Genomic DNA, 21,743 nt, shown 5'->3' with positions numbered 1-21,743 from the left:
AAAGGGAAGTGCAACTGTATTTAAGGCACAAGTCATCTACTGGCTCAAATTGCATAATGAGGGCCAGTGGGTTTTCAGAAAACTACACTCTTGTCTATAGGCATGTGTGACAGAAAAACCTTGAGAGCTTCATTCTTGTCAGAACTGGTACCCTTGCGAATGGCGAACTAGGTTTTCTATTGCATACTTAATGGGAACTCTAATACATAGGATGTAATGTTACATTGATGGAAGTACCTTTGGCAGAAAGTATGTGGACCTCCCACCATTGATGACACTGTTAAATATAAAAAAGCCAACCTCCAGAAACCCAACAGAATTGGAAACCAACATTAATATTAGAAACATAGAAAATAGGTGCAGGAGTAGGCCATTCGGCCCTTCTAGCCTGCACCGCCATTCAATGAGTTCATGGCTGAACATGCAACTTCAGTACCCCATTCCTGCTTTCTCGCCATACCCCTTGATTCCCCCTAGTAGTAAGGACTTCATCTAACTCCTTTTTGAATATACTTAGTGAATTGGCCTCAACAACTTTCTGTGGTAGAGAATTCCACAGGTTCACCACTCTCTGGGTGAAGAAGTTTCTCCTCATCTCGGTCCTAAATGGCTTACCCCTTATCCTTAGACTGTGTCCCCTGGTCCCCTGGTTCTGGACTTCCCCAACATTGGGAACATTCTTCCTGCATCTAACCTGTCTAAACTCATCAGAATTTTAAACGTTTCTATGAGGTCTCCTCTCATACTTCTGAACTCCGGTGAATACAAGCCCAGTTGATTCAGTCTTTCCTGATAGGTCAGTCCCGCCATCCCGGGAATCAGTCTGGTGAACCTTCGCTGCACTCCCTCAATAGCAAGAATGTCCTTCCTCAGGTTAGGAGACCAAAACTGTACACAATACTCCAGGTGTGGCCTCACCAAGGCCCTGTACAACTGTAGCAACACCTCCCTGCCCCTGTACTCAAATCCCCTTGCTATGAAGGCCAACATGCCATTTGCTTTCTTAACCGCCTGCTGTACCTGCATGCCAACCTTCAATGACTGATGTACCATGACACCCAGGTCTCGTTGCACCTCCCCTTTTCCTAATCTGTCACCATTCAGATAATAGTCTGTCTCTCTGTTTTTACCACCAAAGTGGATAACCTCACATTTATCCACATTATACTTCATCTGCCATGCATTTGCCCACTCACCTAACCTATCCAAGTCGCTCTGCAGCCTCATAGCATCCTCCTCGCAGCTCACACTGCCACCCAACTTAGTGTCATCCGCAAATTTGGAGATACTACATTTAATCCCCTCGTCTAAATCATTAATGTACAGTGTAAACAGCTGGGGCCCCAGCACTGAACCTTGCGGTACCCCACTAGTCACTGCCTGCCGTTCTGAAAAGTACCCATTTACTCCTACTCTTTGCTTCCTGTATGACAACCAGTTCTCAATCCATGTCAGCACACTACCCCCAATCCCATGTGCTTTAACTTTGCACATTAATCTCTTGTGTGGGACCTTGTCGAAAGCCTTCTGAAAGTCCAAATACACCACATCAACTGGTTCTCTCTTGTCCATTCTACTGGAAACATCCTCAAAAAATTCCAGAAGATTTGTCAAGCATGATTTCCCTTTCACAAATCCATGCTGACTTGGACCTGTCATGTCACCTCTTTCCAAATGCACTGCTATGACATCCTTAATAATTGATTCCATCATTTTACCCACGATCGATGTCAGGCTGACTGGTCTATAATTCCCTGTTTTCTCTCTCCCTCCTTTTTTAAAAAGTGGGGTTACATTGGCTACCCTCCACTCCATAGGAACTGATCCAGAGTCAATGGAATGTTGGAAAATGACTGTCAATGCATCCGCTATTTCCAAGGCCACCTCCTTAAGTACTCTGGGATGCAGTCCATCAGGCCCTGGGGATTTATCGGCCTTCAATTCCATCAATTTCCCCAACACAATTTCCCGACTATTAAGGATTTCCCTCAGTTCCTCCTCCTTACTAGATCCTCTGACCCCTTTTATATCCGGAAGGTTGTTTGTGTCCTCCTTAGTGAATACCGAACCAAAGTACTTGTTCAATTGGTCTGCCATTTCTTTGTTCCCCGTTATGACTTCCCCTGATTCTGACTGCAGGGGACCTACGTTTGTCTTTACTAACCTTTTTCTCTTTACATACCTATAGAAACTTTTGCAATCCATCTTAATATTCCTTGCATGCTGCTTCTCGTACTCCATTTTCCCTGCCCTAATCAAACCCTTTGTCCTCCTCTGCTGAGTTCTAAATTTCTCCCAGTCCCCGGGTTCGCTGCTATTTCTGGCCAATTTGTATGCCACTTCCTTGGCTTTAATACTATCCCAGATTTCCCTTGATAGCCACGGTTGATCCACCTTCCCTTTTTTATTTTTACGCCAGACAGGAATGTACAATTGTTGTAGTTCATCCATGCGGTCTCTAAATGTCTGCCATTGCCCATCCACAGTCAACCTCTTAAGTATCATTCGCCAATCTATCCTAGCCAATTCACGCCTCATACCTTCAAAGTTAGCCTTTTTTAAGTTCTGGCCCATGGTCTCTGAATTAACTGTTTCATTCTCCATCCTAATGCAGAATTCCACCATATTATGGTCACTCTTCCCCAAGGGGCCTCGCATAACAGTCTCAAGAACAGCTCTCAGTCTCCAGTTAAACTAAAAGTGTGGAATTGGATTCCTCCTTGTAGCTTGAGGAATCGTAGGTTTCTGAGTTTGATTTTGAGTTTCATCAGGAAGAAAAGTAATTGGGGAGAGATCACAGGTCTCCATTTGAGCGCCACTCCTATGAAACCACATTATGCATACTTTTGGTGCTTTTATATTATATAATCAGCCTTGGGTCTAGAAGTCTGGAAACATGTTGATATTTAAATATATATATATGCACATCATCTTGAATTCTGAGCCACTAGACTGCCATCTGCGGAAGATGTTAATATTTCAGTGAGAAGTGTCCAAACCAAGATGATGTGCATATATATGTTTTTTATATATATTTCTTCTCTCAGTAATCCAATACAGATTCAAATCTTGCAGTAGTAAAACAAATCTAATGCTGTACAGAGGATATAACCCAATTGGGATTTTTTTTTAACCAGCTTGGAGTTCACAAATGGCACATCTCCTCCATAAAGCAGTATCTTTACTGACTAAACCAAGTAGATACCCTTGGGGGAAAATGTCTCCTGCCCTCTCTCCAGTATTTTACGTTAAATGTAGTCCTTGCCCAAAAGTATATTTAGCGATGGCCAATAAATGCTGGCCTTGCCAGCGACATCCACATCCTGTGAATGAATTTTAAAAAAAAATCCCTTTCCCAATTCCAATTATGTCAGATTAATCTGCCACCAGCTTGGGAGGGGATAAAAGAGATTTCATTCAAATGGCTAATTTTCTGTCCAAACAGGGAAGAATGTTGGTTTGGACACTTCTCGCTGAAAGAATAACATCTTCTGTAGATGGCAATCTGGTGGCTCAGATTTCTCTAGACAGATATATATTTTTTTAAATATCATCTTGGTATTCAGATGACAATCAACAGCTTGAGCTTTACACTTGTGGTTTATTATCTTATCTGAACCCCTTCCTAGAGCTATTTTCTTATAACCTCGCCCAAAGGTTTATTACCTTTTAATGGCCTTCTCAAAGCATTTATTACCTTTTAATGCCATTTTCTTTTTATAAAACAAATCTTTCAGTGAAAACCATCTTCAATCCTGCTCCGGCTGTTGCTGATCTCGATCCTGACTTCTACAAAGAGACAGATGTCTTCTGTTGCAACGAGACTGAGGTACTGTAGTGCTATATCTTATTTGACACTAGATGATGCACTGCGTTAACTGTCTTTTTGGCCTTGGGACCTGGGTTCAAAAGCAGCCCAGGTCAATGAGATTAAATTCATTCTTCTGCCAGTTACAAGGATTCACAGAGCAGAACTGCTCATAATATCACTGTACATATTGGCAGAAGGCTGGTGTAGGAAATGGAAATGTCACACCTTCTAAGATTGGAGTTGAGGCATAGTTTTGGAGCAATGTGGAAGAATTGTCTTACCTGTTCAAGCTTTGCTGGATCTGGGAGCACTTGATGTAAAATATATCAAAACTATTCAATTCACTGCCCCCCCCCACCATCCCAAATTGGGTTAGGAGTCTGATTCTAAGCATTTGCTTGCATTTAGTACCAAGATTATCAATGAAGATAGAGGCGAATGTTGGTCTCTGCTCAGTTTTATGTGAACTGGGCAGAATTGAAATTGTCCAAAGGGGAGGCGCTATTTCTTGCTGAGACCAGAAATGGCAGCAGTCCATGAGATGGCATGTTATTGATACCACGTAGGTGCAGTTGGGAAAGAGACATTCTCTAGCTACATTAGGAAGGGACCAAAGGGCTTCATTCAAATGAAATGGCGTTGAATGTTATATTTCTATTCGCAGCATATTTACGTCATAGCTTGTATTATATAATTTAGTATTCAAGCTATCTCTTTCGTGTAACAAAAAGAAAAACAGAAAATGCTGAGTATGCACAGCAGATCAGTCAGTACCTGAAAAGATAGGTTATGACATTTCAGATGTGGACCCTTCATCAGACTCTGATCTACTGGAGTAGAAATTGTTATACATTGCGCTTGTCTTTCAGGTGTAAAGCAGGCGCAAAACATACCAATTTAGCAGAAGGATGGTCTGCACTCAATCTCGCAGGCATTGGTCCCACTGCTAAATTTGTGGGGGCCTTTTTATTTTAGTTGTCCTTGGGATGCCTAAATCTAGTATTAGGCCCCTTAAATATGTAAATTAGAGTCCTGACACCTATTGAAGGACCCCATTAAGAAATCAGTCAGCGATGAACGGGTTTGCGTCGGGCCTATCCATTTCAGAGGAGTAGGAGTGCTCCCATGATTCCACAAGAATCACCATCACCTCCCCCATCCCACCTCCCCTCCATAGCCTGCTTCAATCCCCCACCCAGGACTTACCTGAGAGCTGTTGTCGGCAAGGCATGTGGCCCAACATTGATGTCTTTGTTTGGGAGAACTTCCTTTGATGGCACGTCCAGCGCCGCAGCTTATTCCAAATCCGTAGTTAGGACCCGAAGACTGATTTCCTTGGTTCGGGTGCGCTGGTCAAAAGCTCATTTTTAGGCCATTGCTTTTCCAGCATTTTCTCTTTCTATTGTGTGTAGATTATTAAAATGGATGGAAGATGGATGCATACAGAATTGCTTTTGATTCACCAACGTCTAACTGACAATCAATTTTATTCAAGTCATCGTTTTATTTGCACACAGCTGTTTGTGCAACTTAGCAACTCTATTGTTCCAACTGCTGTACATATCCTTTCATACTTTGGAACCAATATTGTGCAACAATATTCCTAATCCTTGCCTATGAATAAAGCAGTAAGTATTTATGCATGTCATGAAGTAGAAGCATACCTGTAGAAATGTATGGCTTTCTGCTTCATTACTTGTACCGGATGTGATATAATAAAGGAAGTATTTTATTACTGGGCTGATTTATTGGGCACTGAATGCAAATGCCCAGACCACCACCATCAACAACTCTATAGATACATACGTATACCTGAGACAAGCCTGGATTTCCTCTCTGCTCCCATGATATGGATCCCTTTGCCAAGAATAACAGTTGCTACAAAATCACCACCCATGTGTAAAATGTGCCTCCAATTATATTGTTTTTGATGCTCAACACACACTACCGGCTGCCAATGTCCCCCAGCGACAACATTGGTTTCTGGACTTCAGCTCACAGTTGTGTCAATATGTTTTTTTTAGTGTTTGAATAAATGAATGATTTAAATAGGCTGTGGTACAACAATTTATCATTTGTCTATTTAAACATTTCGGGCCTGAAATTCAGTACAGCTGGAAAGCTGGTGTTCCCCCCACTTTTTGTGGCCATTAGCGGCAAAACGTTTTTGTGGCTTGGCCACCCCATATTCAGCTCCAAAAGTGAACAAATGGGTTCCAGCGCTAATGAACCCTTCCAAAGTGGGTTTTTCAGCGGTGTGGCTGTCTTAATTTGAGCGTTATCACCACTGAGAAATTCAGCATGCAGGTAAGGGCTTCTAATGAGCCAGCTATTCCCTGGGCTTTTTAAAGACCAGGGTTTGCAGCAGCGCCCTGAGGAGGGGAAGGTGGTTGGAAGGATGACTGGTGTAAGAGGTGCAAGGAGAGCTAACAGGTTCACTGATATGGAGCTGGAGACACTGATGGGCAGTATGGAGGACAGAAGAAGAATACTGTTTCCTGATGTGGGGAGATCTGGCAGACCGCCAGTACATAATGCATGGAGGGAGATTGCAGGGGAGGTGTCAGGTACCTCCACATATGTGCGGACGCACCCTCCCAGGAGTGTGCTGGCCACTCTGCACCCGGCCCTTCCAAGGTGGCAATGGGTCGACGCCTCCTAACTCTGGGGCGACAAGGATCCTCCTTTTCCTGCGCCTCCTCCTCCTCCTCAGGTGGTACGCCTGGCTCGACCTGCAGTGGCTGTCCCCTCATGATGGCCAGGTTGTGTAGCATGCAGCAGACCACGACGATTATAGAGATTCGTTGAGGAGAGTACTGCAAGGTGCCACCGGAGCGGTTCAGGCACCGGAATCTCTGCTTAAGGATGACTATACGCTGCTCGCTGATGCACCTGGTGGCACAATGAGCATCATTGTATGCATGCTCTGGCGCTGTCCTGGGGTTCTACAGTGGAGTGAGCAGCCAAGTGCACAGGGGATATCCTGATTCGGGTCAGTGAAGACGATGGGCACACTGGTCTGGCGCAGAATGAATGAATCATGACTGCTGCCTCCCTTGCCCGCTGCGCCTCTGCATGGTGCTGACGCCGATGCCTTCTCCTGCGTGCCGCCCTGCTTCTGAGCAGGTGTACCAGGTGTCGCCCTCCCAACACTCCTCCCATCCTCAGGGTGAACCCTGCAGCCCACAGGACTCCACTAAAGAGTCAGACCTGAAAGTTGTACAAAGGTACAGAGGTATGTGCAAACCTCTGAGCAGCACTCAGCAGCTTTAATGGAGCCAAAAACAATTAATAAAATTATATGAAAAGATAAATAATGTGGGTGCTGGAAAATGAAATAAAAACACTAATAATTAATAAAACTATATCAAAAGATAAATACTGCGGATGCATTCTGGAAAATGAAATAAAAATGATAAGTAATAAAACATTTTACCAAAAGGCCCCAGTGGTGTCACGTTCGAGCACCACATCGACAACCTCGCGGAGGCACTGCCGGGAAAAGTCCTACCCTTGGTGAATTTTGCTATGGTAGTCCCTTTTCAGTGGCCCGCAAGTTGCAGAGCTCACTGTTGGAAACCTTCCTTTACAGCGGCTTCACAGCACAGTTTCCAGTGGAAGTGAACACCGCTCAAATCCTCCCCGAGCTGAATATGGCTCGGGTTGGGAAAAGTACCCGACCGCGGCGGCCGATCGAATTTTTTCCATCAACCGCCCAAACTCTGTGGTAGCCGTCCCTTCAGGGACCGTGAATTTCAGGCCTTTTAGCACTTAACATGAAGCTTTTCTGTCATCCACCCAAGGGTGTATTTCCTTGTAGCTGGTCTGAGCTGGTCTGAGTCTTAAATATTTGTGTGTATGTGTGGTGGGAACCAGAGTCTATTCATAAGGATCTCCACTTTCTGAGGATTCTGTGTGGGTGGGGACAGTTCTCTTGGGAACTGTTTCCCTAGTTCTATCCTCTGATAGTATATGTGGGAGGAGCTAAACTACATGGGGAAATGGTCTGGAGTTGATTGAAATCCTGATACAAGCATGGAATATCTCGGCAAATAAGTTCACGGTTTGCTTTTACTGAAGCAAAGACTCCAGTTATTGTTACTGGTAGAAATAAAAAAGCAACACCTTTACTCCCTCCCAGATGGTCAATTCCATGTTATGGCCTCCATTGTTGCTCCCTCAAATCAAAGGGTGCAGACTTGAGCATATCTGGCACACAACTGGTTTAGCTATCCATCACCAGATCTAGCTGGACCACATCAAGCGCTTTTGTACCACAATGTCCTGTGCCAAAACTACACATGATTCCAGGATCATCCTGGAGAGCAAGGATAACCCTGGATTCTTTTCAGTGCTACCAACTGTCTCTTTTAAACCCCTCTCCCCTGCCCCCTCCATTCTTTGTCTCTAAGATTGAGACCATCCAATAAGCTGCTTCTAACCCTTCCCCTTGCCAACTGAGCCAAAATCTCCCTCCAGGTTCCCTCCCTGCCATAGCCCTGAAGCCACATCTTTCTCCAGTTTCTCTCCTATTTCCCTTCTTGCCCATTCTGAGTTGATATTATCCATGGGACCCACTGCTTGACCCCATATACACTAAACTGTTAACTACCCAATTTCCCTTCCTGGCCCCCATGCTATCTGACATTGTAAATGGTTCCCTCTTCTCAAATATTCTACCACTACCTTACAAAACCACTGTCATTGTCCACCCCCTTCAAAAAGCCCATCCTTAGCCTCTCAATCCTTGCAAACTATCACCCCATCTGCAACCTCCATTTCCTCTCCTAAGTTCTTGAACGTGATGTCTCCTCATAAATCTGTACCTATCTTTCCTACAACTGCATGTTTGAATCTTTTCAATCAGATTTCTGTCCCTGCCACAGGACTGAAACAGCCCTAAGCAAAGTCACATAAGATGTACGCAGTGACTTTGTGCAATATCCCTCCTCAACCTCTTTACAGTCGTTGACAGTATCGATCTCACCATCTCCATTATCCAGCTCCGTTGGATGCCCTCGCTTGGTTCCAATTTTACCTATCCGATCATCTCCAAAACTGGCTTCTCTTTCTGCCCATGCACCTTTACCGCTGGAGTCCTCCAAGGACCTATCCTTGCCCCCCCTCCTATTTCTCATTTCTATGCTACCCCTTGATGACATCATCCGCAGACATAGGGTCAGTTTTCACGTGTTACTGATGATACCCAGATTTACCTCTCCACCATCTTTCTCAGTCCCTGCACTACTTCTGTGTTGTCTGACTGCTTTTCCAATAACCAGTCTTGGATAAGCTGTAATTTCCTCCAGTTAAACATTGGGAAAACTGAAGCCAATGCCTTCAGCTCCTGATACAAATTCCATACCCTCGCCACTAATTCCCTCTCCCTCCCCAGACACTGTGGCAGGGACACAATCTCAGCATCCTATTCGACTCCAAGCTGAACTTCTGACTTTATATCCTCCATCACAAAGGCTGCCTACTTCTACCTTCATAACATGGCTCGTTCCTACCCCTGGGTCAGCCCATCTGCAGCTGAAAGCTTCATCCATGCCCTTCTCAAGACTCAACTATTCCAATGGTTTCCTGTGTGACCTCCAAACCTCTACCCTCCATAACCTTCAGCTCATCCAAAATTCTACTGCCCATATCCTATCCCGCACCAAGTTCCGCTCACCCATCACCCCTGTCCTTGCTGACCGACATTGGCTCCGGGTACCCCAACACCAATTTTAAAGTTCTCATCCCTGTGTTTAAATCTCTTTGTGGCCTTTCCTTTCCTATCTCTGTAACCTCTTGTAGTTCTACAACTCCAGCACCACTCACCCCCACCTCCCTTTTGTGCATGCCCCCCTCCTTTCACCCCTGCTTTGGCGGCCATCCAGGCTGGAATTCACTTCCTAAACCCTCCTATCCTCCTTTAAGATCCTCCTTAAAGTGTTTTGTCTGATTGTCTCCTTTGTGTTGGCATCCATTTTTGTTTCATTATACTTCTGTGAGGCACCCTGGGATGCTTTTCTACATTAAAGCTACTATATAAATGCAAATTGTTGTCATACGACATACCACCTTGTCTTGTCTCTGAACTGTCTCAAAGTGCTTCACATTTAATGAGTTACTTTGACAGCCAGTTGTTATAAAGACTATTGTTATGGCGGTGATGGAGGTAGGCAAGACGTGTTGTCGCCTCTCTACCACCACAACCTATAGCATACTGCATTTCATAATCTAAGAAGTTTGTCGAGTACTCCTGTTATGAATATTGTAATTGGGGAAAATATACGATAATATGGACTAAAATGTTATGCCTTCATCAAGAATTTAAATGAGGTAAATGGAAGTGGATGGGATTATTTTTTTCATACATTCTTTCTGAATCTACTGAGTCACTTTTGGAGATCAATAGTTTTATGCTTTCATCTACAAAAGACTGAACTCAAACTACCAGAGTTCATTACTTCAGAACCATGCTCCATTGCATTTTATCGCCCATTTTAACACTGAAATTAATCTCTGTGTTTTATCAATTGGACCTTCCTTATTACCCCCACAATTGAGATTAGAGAACCCAACACAGTTTGAGAATGAAACCTCAAACTTTCTGGTTTGTATTGCTTGATTACACTGGCTTGAAGCTACTGTGCATATAGGTATACATTTACATAAATGTTACAAGACTAATTAGGTCTGCAATTGCACACATTTTATGAGTGTACATTTCCATACATAGTTTATGAAATTATTCACACTTCCTGACAGCACGGCATCTGCAGGAAGAATATATTGCCACATCCAAATTTGTTGTACTCTACTAAGAGCGTTGCATGTGAGTGGCCCAGGCTGCTTGTTTGGTCCTGATGGTTTATCAGGCTTGGGAATGGTGGAACAAGCCCTACAATGCTGGTGGTCCCTTATCAAAATTCATGGCTAGGAATTGAAGCCATGGCTTCCCTGCAAAGCAGCCAATAATTTATACACATTCAAAAGAGACTAATTCAGAGCCAGAAGCATTGTCGATACAAATCTCTCAGTCTGGAGTCAGGCATGTGCCTCACTTAAGGATTACATAGGATATACGGCACAGAAACAGGCCATTCGGTTCAACCAGTCCATGCCGGCGTTTATGTACCGCTCGAGCTCCTCCTGTCTTTCCTCATCGTAATCGATCAGCATAACCCTCTAATCCGTTCTCCCTCATATGCTTGTCTAGCCTTCCCTTAAATGCATCTGTACTATTCGCTTCAACAACTCCCTATGGTAGCGAGTTCCACATTTTCACCACTCTTTGGGTAAACATAGAAACATAGAAAATGGGTGCAGGAGTAGGCCATTCGGCCCTTCGAGCCTGCACAACTATTCAATAAGATCATGGCTGCTCATTCACCTCAGTACCCCTTTCCTGCTTTCTCTCCATACCCCTTGATCCCTTTAGCCGTCAGGGCCATATCTAGCTCTTGAATATATCCAACGAATTGGCATCAACTCTCTTGCAGTAGAGAATTCTACAGGTTAACAACTCTCTGAGTGAAGAAGTTTCTTCTCATCTCGGTCCTAAATGGCTTACCCCTTATGCTTAGACTGTGTCCCCTGGTTCTGGACTTCCCCAACATCGGGAACCTTCTTCCTGCATCTAACCTGTCCAGTCCCGTCAGAATTTTATATGTTTCCATGAGATCCTCTCTCATCCATCTAAACTCCAGTGAATACAGGCCCAGTCGATCCAGTCGCTCCTCGTATGTCAGTCCTGCCATCCCAGGATTCAGTCTGGGGAACCTTTGCTGCACTCCCTCAATAGCAAGAACGTCCTTCCTCAGATTAGGAGACCAAAACTGAACACAATATTCCCGGTGAAGCTTCACCAAGGCCCTGTACAACTGCAGTCCTGTACTCAAATCCCCTAGCTATGGAGGCCAACATGCCATTTGCCTTCTTCACCGTCTGCATTACCTGCATGCCAACTTTCAATGACTGATGTACCATGACACCCACGTCTCGTTGCACCTCCACTTTTCCTAATCTGTCACCATTCAGTTAATAATCTGTCTTCCTGTTTTTGCCACCAAAGTGGATAACCTCACATTTATCCACATTATACTGCATCTGCCATACATTTGCCCACTCACCTAACCTGTCCAAGTCACTCTGCAGCCTCTTAGCATCCTCCTCACAGCTCACACCGCCACCCAGCTTAGTGTCATCTGCAAACTTGGAGATATTACACTCAATTCCTTCACTTGAATCATTGATGTATATTGTAAATAGCTGGGGTACCAGCACTGAGCCCTGCGGCACCCCACTAGTCACTGCCTGCCATTCCGAAAAGGACCCGTTTATCCCAACTCTCTGCTTCCTGTCTGCCATCCAGTTTTCCATCCATGTCAATATATTACCCCCAATACCATGTGATTTAATTTTGCACACCAATCTCTTGTGTGGGACCTTGTCAAAAGCCTTTTGAATGTCCAAATACACCACATCCACTGGTTCTCCCTTGTCCACTCTACTAGTTACATCCTCAAAAAATTCCAGAAGATTTGTCAAGCATGATTTCCCTTTCATAATCCATGCTGACTTGGACCGATCCTGTCACTGCTTTCCAAATGCGCTACTATTTCATCTTTAATAATTGATTCCAACATTTTCCCCACTACTGATGTCTGGCTAGCCAGTCTATCATTACCCGTTTTCTCTCCATTTTTTAAAAATGGTGTTACATTAGCTACCCTCCAGTCCATAGGAACTGATCCAGAGTCGATAGACTATTAGAAAATGATCACCAATGCATCCACTATTTCTGGGGCCACTTCCTTAAGTACTCTGGGATGCAGACTATCAGGCCCTGGGGATTTATCGGCCTTCAATCCCAACAATTTCCCTAACACAATTTCCCGACTAATAAGGATTTCCTTCAGTTCCTCCTTCTCACGAGACCCTCGGTCCCCGAGTATTTCCGGAAGGTTATTTCGAATTATTTGTTCAATTGGTTTGCCATTTCTTTGTTCCACATGATAAATTCACCTGATTCTGACTGCAAGGGACCTACGTTTGTCTTTACTAATCTTTTTCTCTTCACATATCTATAGAAGCTTTTGCAGTCAATTTTTATGTTCCCAACAGGCTTCCTCTCATACTCTATTTCCCCCCTCCTAATTAAACCCTTTGTCCTCCTCTGCTGAATTCTAAATTTCTCCCAGTCCTCAGGTTTGCTGCTTTTTCTGGCCAATTTATATGCCTCTTCCTTGGATTTAACACGATCCTTAATTTCCCTTGTTAGCCACAGTTGAGACACCTTCCCCATTTTATTTTTACTCTAGACAGGGATGTACAATTGTTGAAGTTCATCCATGTGATCTTTAAATGTTTGCCATTGCCTATCCACCGTCAACCCTTTAAGTATCATTCACCAGTCTATTCTAGCCAATTCACATCTCATACCATCGAAATTACCTTTCCTGAAGTTCAGGACCCTCGTCTCTGAATTAACTGTGTCACTCTCCATCTTAATAAATAATTCTACCATATTATGGTCACTCTTCCACAAGGGGCCTCGCACAACAAGATTGCTAATTAGTCCTTTCTCATTACACATCACCCAGTCTAGGATGGCCAGCCCTCTAATTGGTTCCCTGACATATTGGTCCAGAAAACCATCCGTAATACACTCCAGGAAATCCTCCTCCACCATACTGCTACCAGTTTGGTTAGCTCAATCTATATGTAGATTAAAGTCACCCATGATAACTGCTGTACCTTTATTGCATGCATCCCTAATTTCTTGCTATCCCCAACCTCACTACTACTGTTTGGTGTTCTGTACACAACTCCCACTAGCGTTTTCTGCCCTTTGGTATTCCGCAGCTCGACTCATACAAATTCCACATCATCAAAGCTAATGTCCTTCTTACTATTGTGTTAATTTCCTCTTTAACCAGCAACGCTACCTCACCTCCTTTTCCTTTCTGTCTATCCTTCCTGAAAGCTTTTACCGATATATAAAACGGAAAAGTGTGACAAAAGTAAACGTTGGTCCCTTAGAAGATGAGAAGGGGGATTTAATAATAGGAAATGTGGAAATGGCTGAGACCTTAAACAATTATTTTGCTTCGGTCTTCACAGTGGAAGACACAAAAACCATGCCAAAAATTGCTGGTCACGGGAATGTGGGAAGGGAGGACCTTGAGATAATCACTATCACTTGGGGGGTAGTGCTGGACAGGCTAATGGGACTCAAGGTAGACAAGTCCCCTGGTCCTAATGAAATGCATCCCAGGGTATTTAAAAGAGATGGCGGAAGTTATAGTAGATGCATTCGTTATAATCTACCAAAATTCTCTGGACTCTGGGGAGGTACCAGCAGATTGGAAAGCAGCTAACGTAACGCCTCTGTTTAAAAAATGGGGCAGACAAAAGGCAGGTAACTATAGGCCGGTTAGTTTAACATCTGTAGTGGGGAAAATGCTTGAAGCTATCATTAAGGAAGAAATAGCGGGACATCTAGATAGGAATAGTGCAATCAAGCAGACGCAACTTGGATTCATGAAGGGGAAATCATGTTTAACTAATTTACTGGAATTCTTTGAGGATATAACGAGCATGGTGGATAGAGGTGTACCGATGGATGTGGTGTATTTAGATTTCCAAAAGGCATTCGATAAGGTGCCACACAAAAGGTTACTGCAGAAGATAAAGGTACGCGGAGTCAGAGCAAATGTATTAACATGGATCGAGAATTGGCTGGCTAACAGAAAGCAGAAAGTCGGGATAAATGGGTCCTTTTCGGGTTGGAAATGGGTGGTTAGTGGTGTGCCACAGGGATCGGTGCTGGGACCACAACTGTTTATAATATACATAGATGACCTGGAAGAGGGGTAGAGTGTAGTGTAACAAAATTTACAGATGATACAAAGATTAGTGGGAAAGCGGGTTGTGTAGAGGACACAGAGAGGCTGCAAAGAGATTTAGATAGGTTAAGCGAATGGGCTAAGGTTTGGCAGATAGAATACAATGTTGGAAAATGTGAGGTCATCCACCTTGGAAAAAAACAGTAAAAGGGAATATTATTTGAATGGGAGAAATTACAACATGCTACGGTGCAGAGGGACCTGGGGGTCCTTGTGCATGAATCCCAAAAAGTTAGTTTGCAGGTGCAGCAGGTAATCAGGAAGGCGAATGGAATGTTGGCCTTCATTGCGAGAGGGATGGAGTACAAAAGCAGGGAGGTCCTACTGCAACTGTACATGGTATTGGTGAGGCCGCACCTGGAGTACTGTGTGCAGTTTTGGTCACCTTACTTAAGGAAGGATATACTAGCTGTGGAGGGGGTACAGAGACGATTCACTCGGCTGATACCGGAGATTAGGGGGTTACCTTATGATGATAGATTGAGTAGACTGGGTCTTTACTCGTTGGAGTTCAGAAGGATGAGGGTTGATCTTATAGAAACATTTAAAATAATGAAAGGGATAGACAAGATAGAGGCAGAGAGGTTGTTTCCACTGGTCGGGGAGACTAGAACTAGGGGGCACAGCCTCAAAATACGGGGGAGCCAATTTAAGAAGGAATTTCTTCTCCCAGAGGGTTGTGAATCTGTGGAATTCTCTGCCCAAGGAAGCAGTTGAGGCTAGCTCATTGAATGTATTCAAGTCACAGATAGATAGATTTTTAACCAATAAGGGAATTAAGGGTTATGGGGAGCGGGCGGGTAAGTGGAGCTGAGTCCACGGCCAGATCAGCCATGATCTTGTTGAATGGCGGAGCAGGCTCGAGGGGCTAGATGGCCTACTCCTGTTCCTAATTCTTATGTTCTTATGTTGAATACCCCTGGATGTTGAGTTCCCAGCCTTGGTCACCCTGGAGCCATGTCTCCGTAATGCCAATTATATCATATTCTTTAATAGCTGCGTGCGCAGTTAATTCTTCCACCTTATTACGAACATTCCTCGCATTGAGACACAGAGCCTTCAGGCTTGTCTTTTTAACACACGTTTTCCCTTTAGACTTTTGCTGTAATGTGGCCCTTTTTGATTTTTGCCTTAGGTTTCTGTGCCCTCCACTTTTACTGTTCTTCTTTCTATCTTTTGCTTCCCTCTGTCTCCCTGCATAAGTTCTCAGCCCTCTGCCATATTAGTTTAATCCCTCCCCAACAGCACTAGCAAACACTCCCCTTAGGACATTGGTGCAGTCCTGCCCAGTGCAGACCGTCCGTTTCGTACTGGTCCCACCTCCCCCAGAACCAGTTCCAATGTCCCAGGAATTTGAACCCCTCCCTCCTGCACCACTCCTCAAGCCACGTATTCATCTTAGCTGTCCTGCAATTCCTACTCTGACTAGCACGTGGCACTGGTAGCAATCCAGAGATTATTACCTTTGAGGTACTGCTTTTTAATTTAACTCCTAGCTCCCTAAATTCAGCTTGTAGGACCTCATCCCATTTTTTACCTATATCATTGGTACCTATATACACCACGACAACTGACTGTTCACTCTTCCCCTGCAAAATGTCCTGCAGTCGCTCCGAGACATCCTTGAACCTTGCACCAGGTAGGCAACATACCATCCTGGAGTCTCGATTGCGCCGCAGAAACGCCTGTCTATTCCCCTTACAATAGAATCCCTTACCACTATAGCTCTCCCATTCTTCTTCCTGTCCTCCTGTGCAGCAGAGCCACCATGGTGCCATGAACTTGGTTGCTGCTGCTTTCCCCTGATGAGTCATCCCCCCCAACAGTACCCAAAACGGTAAATCTGTTTTGGAGGGGGATGACCGCAGGGGACTCCTGCACTATATTGCTTCCACTGTTCTGCCTGATGGTCACCCATTCCTTATCTGCCTGTGTAACCTTTGCCTGCGCTGTAACCAACTCACTAAATGTGCTATACACGACATCCTCAAAATCGCGGATGCTCCCAGAGTGAATCCATGCGCAACTCCAGTGTCGCAGTGCGGTCTGTCAGTTGCTGCAGCAGGATACACTTCCTGCACATATAGTCGTCAAGGACACTGGAAGTGTCCCTGAGTTCCCACATAGCACAGGAGGAGCATGCCACATGTCTGAGCTCTCCTGCCATGACTTAACCCTTAGATTAACTTAATTTGGTAACAATGTCAAAGGTTACATACTGATAAGGAAATAAAAAGAAGAAAAATAGATTAAATACTCACCAATCCACCAGCCAATCACTTACCCACTTGGCTGTGACGTGACCCTTCAATTTCTTTCTACTTCTTTGTTTACCTTCTGCCCCTACTCCTGCACCAGCTAGCTGCCTCTTACGACTCTCGGGCCTTTATAGGCCGCTCAACTGCCCGAACTCCCGCTGCTGTGGCCACCTCCTCCAACTCTCGGGCCTTTATTCGCCGCTCGACTGCCTGAACTCTCACTCCTGTGGCCGCCTCCTCCGACTCTCGGGCCTTTACAGGCCACTCTACTGCCCGAACTCCCACTCCTCTGGCCATCTCTTCCGACTGTCGGGCCTTTATAAGCCGCTCTGCTGCCCGAACTCCCGCTCCTGTGGTCACCTCCTCCGACTCTCGGGCCTTTATAGGCCACCCGACTTCCCGAACTTCTGCTCCTGTTTCTTCTGAAATCCCTATTGGATTTCTTGGTGACTATCTTGTATTGATGGCCTCGAGTCATGATCTTCCCCACAAGTGGAAACATTCTCTCCGTATCCACTCTATCAAAACCATTAGTAATTTTAAAGACCTCTACTATGTCACCTCTCAGCCTTTTTTCAAGAGAAAAGAGACACAGCCTGTTCATCCTTTCCTGATATGTATATCCTCGCATTTCTTATATCATCCATGTAAATTTTCTCTGCACCCTCTCGAGTACCTCTATATCTTTTTTATAATATGGCAATCAGAACTCCGTGCAGTACCAGTATGATCTAACCAAGGTTCGATACAGTTTTAGCATAACTTCCCTACTTTTCAATTCTATCCCTCTAGAAATAAACCCTAGTGCTTGGTTTGCTTTTTTTTATGGTCTTGCTAACCTGTGGCGCAATTTTTAGTGACCTAAACTGGACTTATACCCTCCAAGTAATAAGTGACTTCCCTATTCTTCCTACCATGAGGTCTGTAAGCTATCCCCTTAATATGACACGATGGAGGTTTCCAGGATGACGCACCTCAGTTGATTGCAGAGCCCGCATGAGAAAGAAGTCACCAAATCAGGGCCGTTCTTCCATGAAGGCCAGATTATTTCCTTCTACCAGCTAGCTGATAACTTTCATCTCTTCCAACATGACCTCCAGATCATAGAATAGTACACCACAGCAGGAGGTCATTCGGCCCATTGAGCCTGCGCCGGCTCTTTTGAAGAGCAATCTAATTAGTCCCACTCCCCCGCTCTTTCCCCATATACCTGCAATTTTTTTTCCTTCAAGTATTTATTCAATTCCCTTTTTGAAAGCTACTATTGAAACTGTATCCACCACCTTGTCAGGCAGTACATTCTAAATCCTAACCACTCGTTGCGTAAAAACATTTTCCCTCATGTCGTCTCTGATTCATTTGCCAATCCACTTGAAATCTGTGACCTTTGGTTATTGACCCTTGGCCATTGGAAATAGTTTCTCTTTATTTACTTTATCTAAACCCTTCATAATTTTAAACACCTCTATTAAATCTCCTCTTAGCCTTTTCTGCTGTAAGCAGAACAACCCCAGATTCTCCAGTCTATCCACGTAACTGAAGTCCTTCATCCCTCTAACCATTCTAGTAAATCTCTGTACCCTCTCCAAAGTCTTCACATCCTTTCTAAAGTGTGGTGCCCAGAATTGGACACAATACTCCAGATGGGTATACAGGTGCAGCGCCTAAAATTCGGGACTGAGGCCGTTCTGGATTCCGGGCTCTTCCGGACTTTCGATTTGAAATACTGTGGAGGAGGATTTCCTGGCGTGTATAAGGGATGGTTTTCTAGACCAATACGTCGATGAACCAACTAGAGAGCTGGCCATCCTAGACTAGGTTTTGTGTAACGAGAGAGGATTAATTATCAGTCCTGTTGTGCGAGACCCCTTGCGGAAGAGTGACCATAATATGGTCGAATTCTTCATTAAGGTGGAGAATGACACAGTTAATTCAGAGACTAGAGTCCTGAACTTAAAGAAAGGTAACTTCGATGGTATGAGATGTGAATTAGCTAGGATAGACTGGCGAATGATACTTAAAGGGTTGACGGTGGATAGGCAATGGCAGACATTTAAAGATCACATGGATGAATTTCAACAATTGTACATCCCTGTCTGGCATAAAAATAAAACGGGGAAGGTGGCTCAACCGTGGCTAACAAGGGAAATTAGGGATAGTGTTAAATCCAAGGAAGAGGCATATAAATTGGCCAGAAAAAGCAGCAAACCTGAGGACTGGGAGAAATTTAGAATTCAGCAGAGGAGGACAAAGGGTTTAATTAGGAGGGGGAAAACAGAGTATGAGAGTAAGCTTGCAGGGAACATAAAAACTGACTGCAAAAGCTTCCATAGATATGTGAAGAGAAAAAGATTAGTGAAGACAAATGTAAGTCCCCTGCAGTCAGAATCAGGTGAATTTATAATGGGGTTACAAAGAAATGGCAGACCAATTGAACAAATACTTTGGTTCTGTCTTCACTAAGGAAGACACAAATAACCTTCCGGAAATACTAGAGGACCAAGGGTCTAACAAGAAGGAGGAACTGAAGGAAATCCTTATAAGTCAGGAAATTGTGTTTGACAAATTGATGGGACCAAAGGCCGATAAATCCCCGGGGCCTGATAGTCTGCATCCTAGAGTACGTAAGGAAGTGGCCTTAGAAATAGTGGATGCATTGATCGTCAATTTCCAACATTCTATAGACTCTGGATCAGTTCCTATGGATTGGAGGGTAGCTAATGTAACCCCACTTTTTAAAAAAGGAGGGAGAGAGAAAACAGGGGATTATAGACTGGTTAGCCTGACATCGGTAGTGGGGAAAATGTTGGAATCAATTATTAAAGATATAATAGCAGCTCATTTGGAAAGCAGTGACAGGATCGGTCCAAGTCAGCATGGATTTATGAAAGAGAAATCATGCTTGACAGATCTTCTAGAATGTTTTGAGGATGTAACGAGTAGAGTGGACAGGGGAAAACCAGTGGATGTGGTGTATTTGGACTTTCAAAAGGTCTTTGACAAGGTCCCACACAAGAGATTAATGTGCAAAATTAAAGCACATGGTATTGGGGGGTAATGTATTGACATGGATAGAGAACTGGTTGGCAGACAGGAAGCAAAGAGTAGGAATAAACTGGTCCTTTTCAGAATGGCAGGCAGTGACTAGTGGGGTACCGCAAGGTGCAGTACTGGGACCCCAGCTATTTACAATATACATTAATGATTTAGATGAAGGAATTGAATGTAATATCTCCAAATTTGCAGATGACACTAAACTGGGTGGCAGTGTGAGCTGTGAGGAGGATGCTAAGAGGCTGCAGAGTGACTTGGACAGGTTAGGTGAGTGGGCAAATGCATGGCAGATGCAGTATAATGTAGATAAATGTGTGGTTATCCACTTTGGTGGCAAAAACAGGAAGGCAGAATATTATCTAAATGGTGACAGATTAAGAAAAGGGGAGGTGCAATGAGACCTGGGTGTCATGGTACATCAGTCATTGAAAGGTGGCATGCAGTTACAACAGGCAGTGAAGAAGGCAAATGGCATGTTGGCCTTCATAGCGAGAGGATTTGACTATTGGAGCAGGAAGGTCTTACTGCAGTTGTACAGGGCCTAGGTGAGGCCACACCTTGAATATTGTGTACAGTTTTGGTCTCCTAATCTGAGGAAGGACATTCTTGCTATTGAGGGAGTGCAGCGAAGGTTCACCAGACTGATTCCCGGGATGACAGGACTGACATATGAAGAAAGACTGGATCGACTAGGCTTACATTCACTAGAGTTTAGAAAAATGAGAGGGGATCTCATAGAACCATATAAAATTCTGATGGGATTGGACAGGTTAAATGCAGGAAGAATGTTCCTGATGTTGGGGAAGTCCAGAACCAGGGGTCACAGTCTAAGGATAAGGGGTAAGCCATTTAGGACCGAGATGATGAGAAACTTCTTCACTCAGAGAATTGTGAACCTGTGGAATTCTCTACCGCAGAAAGTTGTTGAGGCTAGTTCATTAGATATATTCAAAATGGTGTTAGATGTGGCCCTTATGGCTAAAGAGATCAAGGGGTATGGAGAGAAAGCAGGAATGGGGTACTAAAGTTGCAAAAATGATCTGTCATGATATTGAATGGTGGTGCAGGTACGAAGGGCCGAATAGTCTACTCCTGCATTTATTTTCTATGTTTCTATGCTTTTTGATGTCACGAATCCGGAAACAACCAAGCCCAGGTTCGGGTATTTCTGGATTTTGGAACATCAGAAGGCGGGGGGGGGAATCCTGCTGAGGAGCTGTCGGGCCATCCAGCCCCGTCAAGGAGGGAAGCCTCTCCGGAAATATCCGGAACGGCCTCGGTCCCGAGGTTTCCGGATTTCAGACGTCACACTATATAGGCAAATGTAGCAGCTGATTCGCACACAGTGAGGTCCCACAAAGAGTACTGAGCTAAATGACAAAATTATCGGTTTTTAATGATGGTACCTGAGTGATAGATGCTGGCCAGGACATCAAGAGTACTTCTGAAATAAAAACAGAAAATGCTGGAAAACATTCAGCAGATCAGGCAACATCTGTCGAGAGATAGACAGAGTTAACATTTCAGGTCGATGTCTTTTCATCAGAACTGAGATACTTCCCTACACAGGAGAACTTCCATGCTCTTCTTCAAATAGCTCCTTGGAACCTTTTATATCCTCCTGAGAGGGCAGACAAGGTCTTCATCTAATGGATCATCCAAAAGACACCACCTCTGAGTGCAGCACTCCCTTAGTATTGCACAAGAATGTCAATCTAG

At 44.2% G+C, this 21,743-nt stretch overlaps 1 protein-coding gene across 1 annotated transcript in view; it reads left to right on the top strand.

Annotated features, from left to right (window-relative positions):
* The window catches only part of rbks (ribokinase), a 220,502-nt gene that overhangs the window by 95,749 nt on the left and 103,010 nt on the right, over positions 1 to 21,743 (top strand). The window contains exon 6 of the mRNA XM_070885723.1: positions 3,738 to 3,829. Coding sequence (XP_070741824.1) covers positions 3,738 to 3,829 — 92 coding nt within the window. The remainder of the gene's footprint in view (positions 1 to 3,737; positions 3,830 to 21,743) is intronic.

The sequence above is a fragment of the Pristiophorus japonicus genome, chromosome 7, assembly GCF_044704955.1.
Source record: "Pristiophorus japonicus isolate sPriJap1 chromosome 7, sPriJap1.hap1, whole genome shotgun sequence".
Classification (NCBI taxonomy): Eukaryota; Metazoa; Chordata; class Chondrichthyes; family Pristiophoridae; genus Pristiophorus; species Pristiophorus japonicus.
The sequence above is the reverse complement of the archived record's forward strand: the minus strand, read 5'-3'. Positions and strand labels throughout refer to the sequence as shown.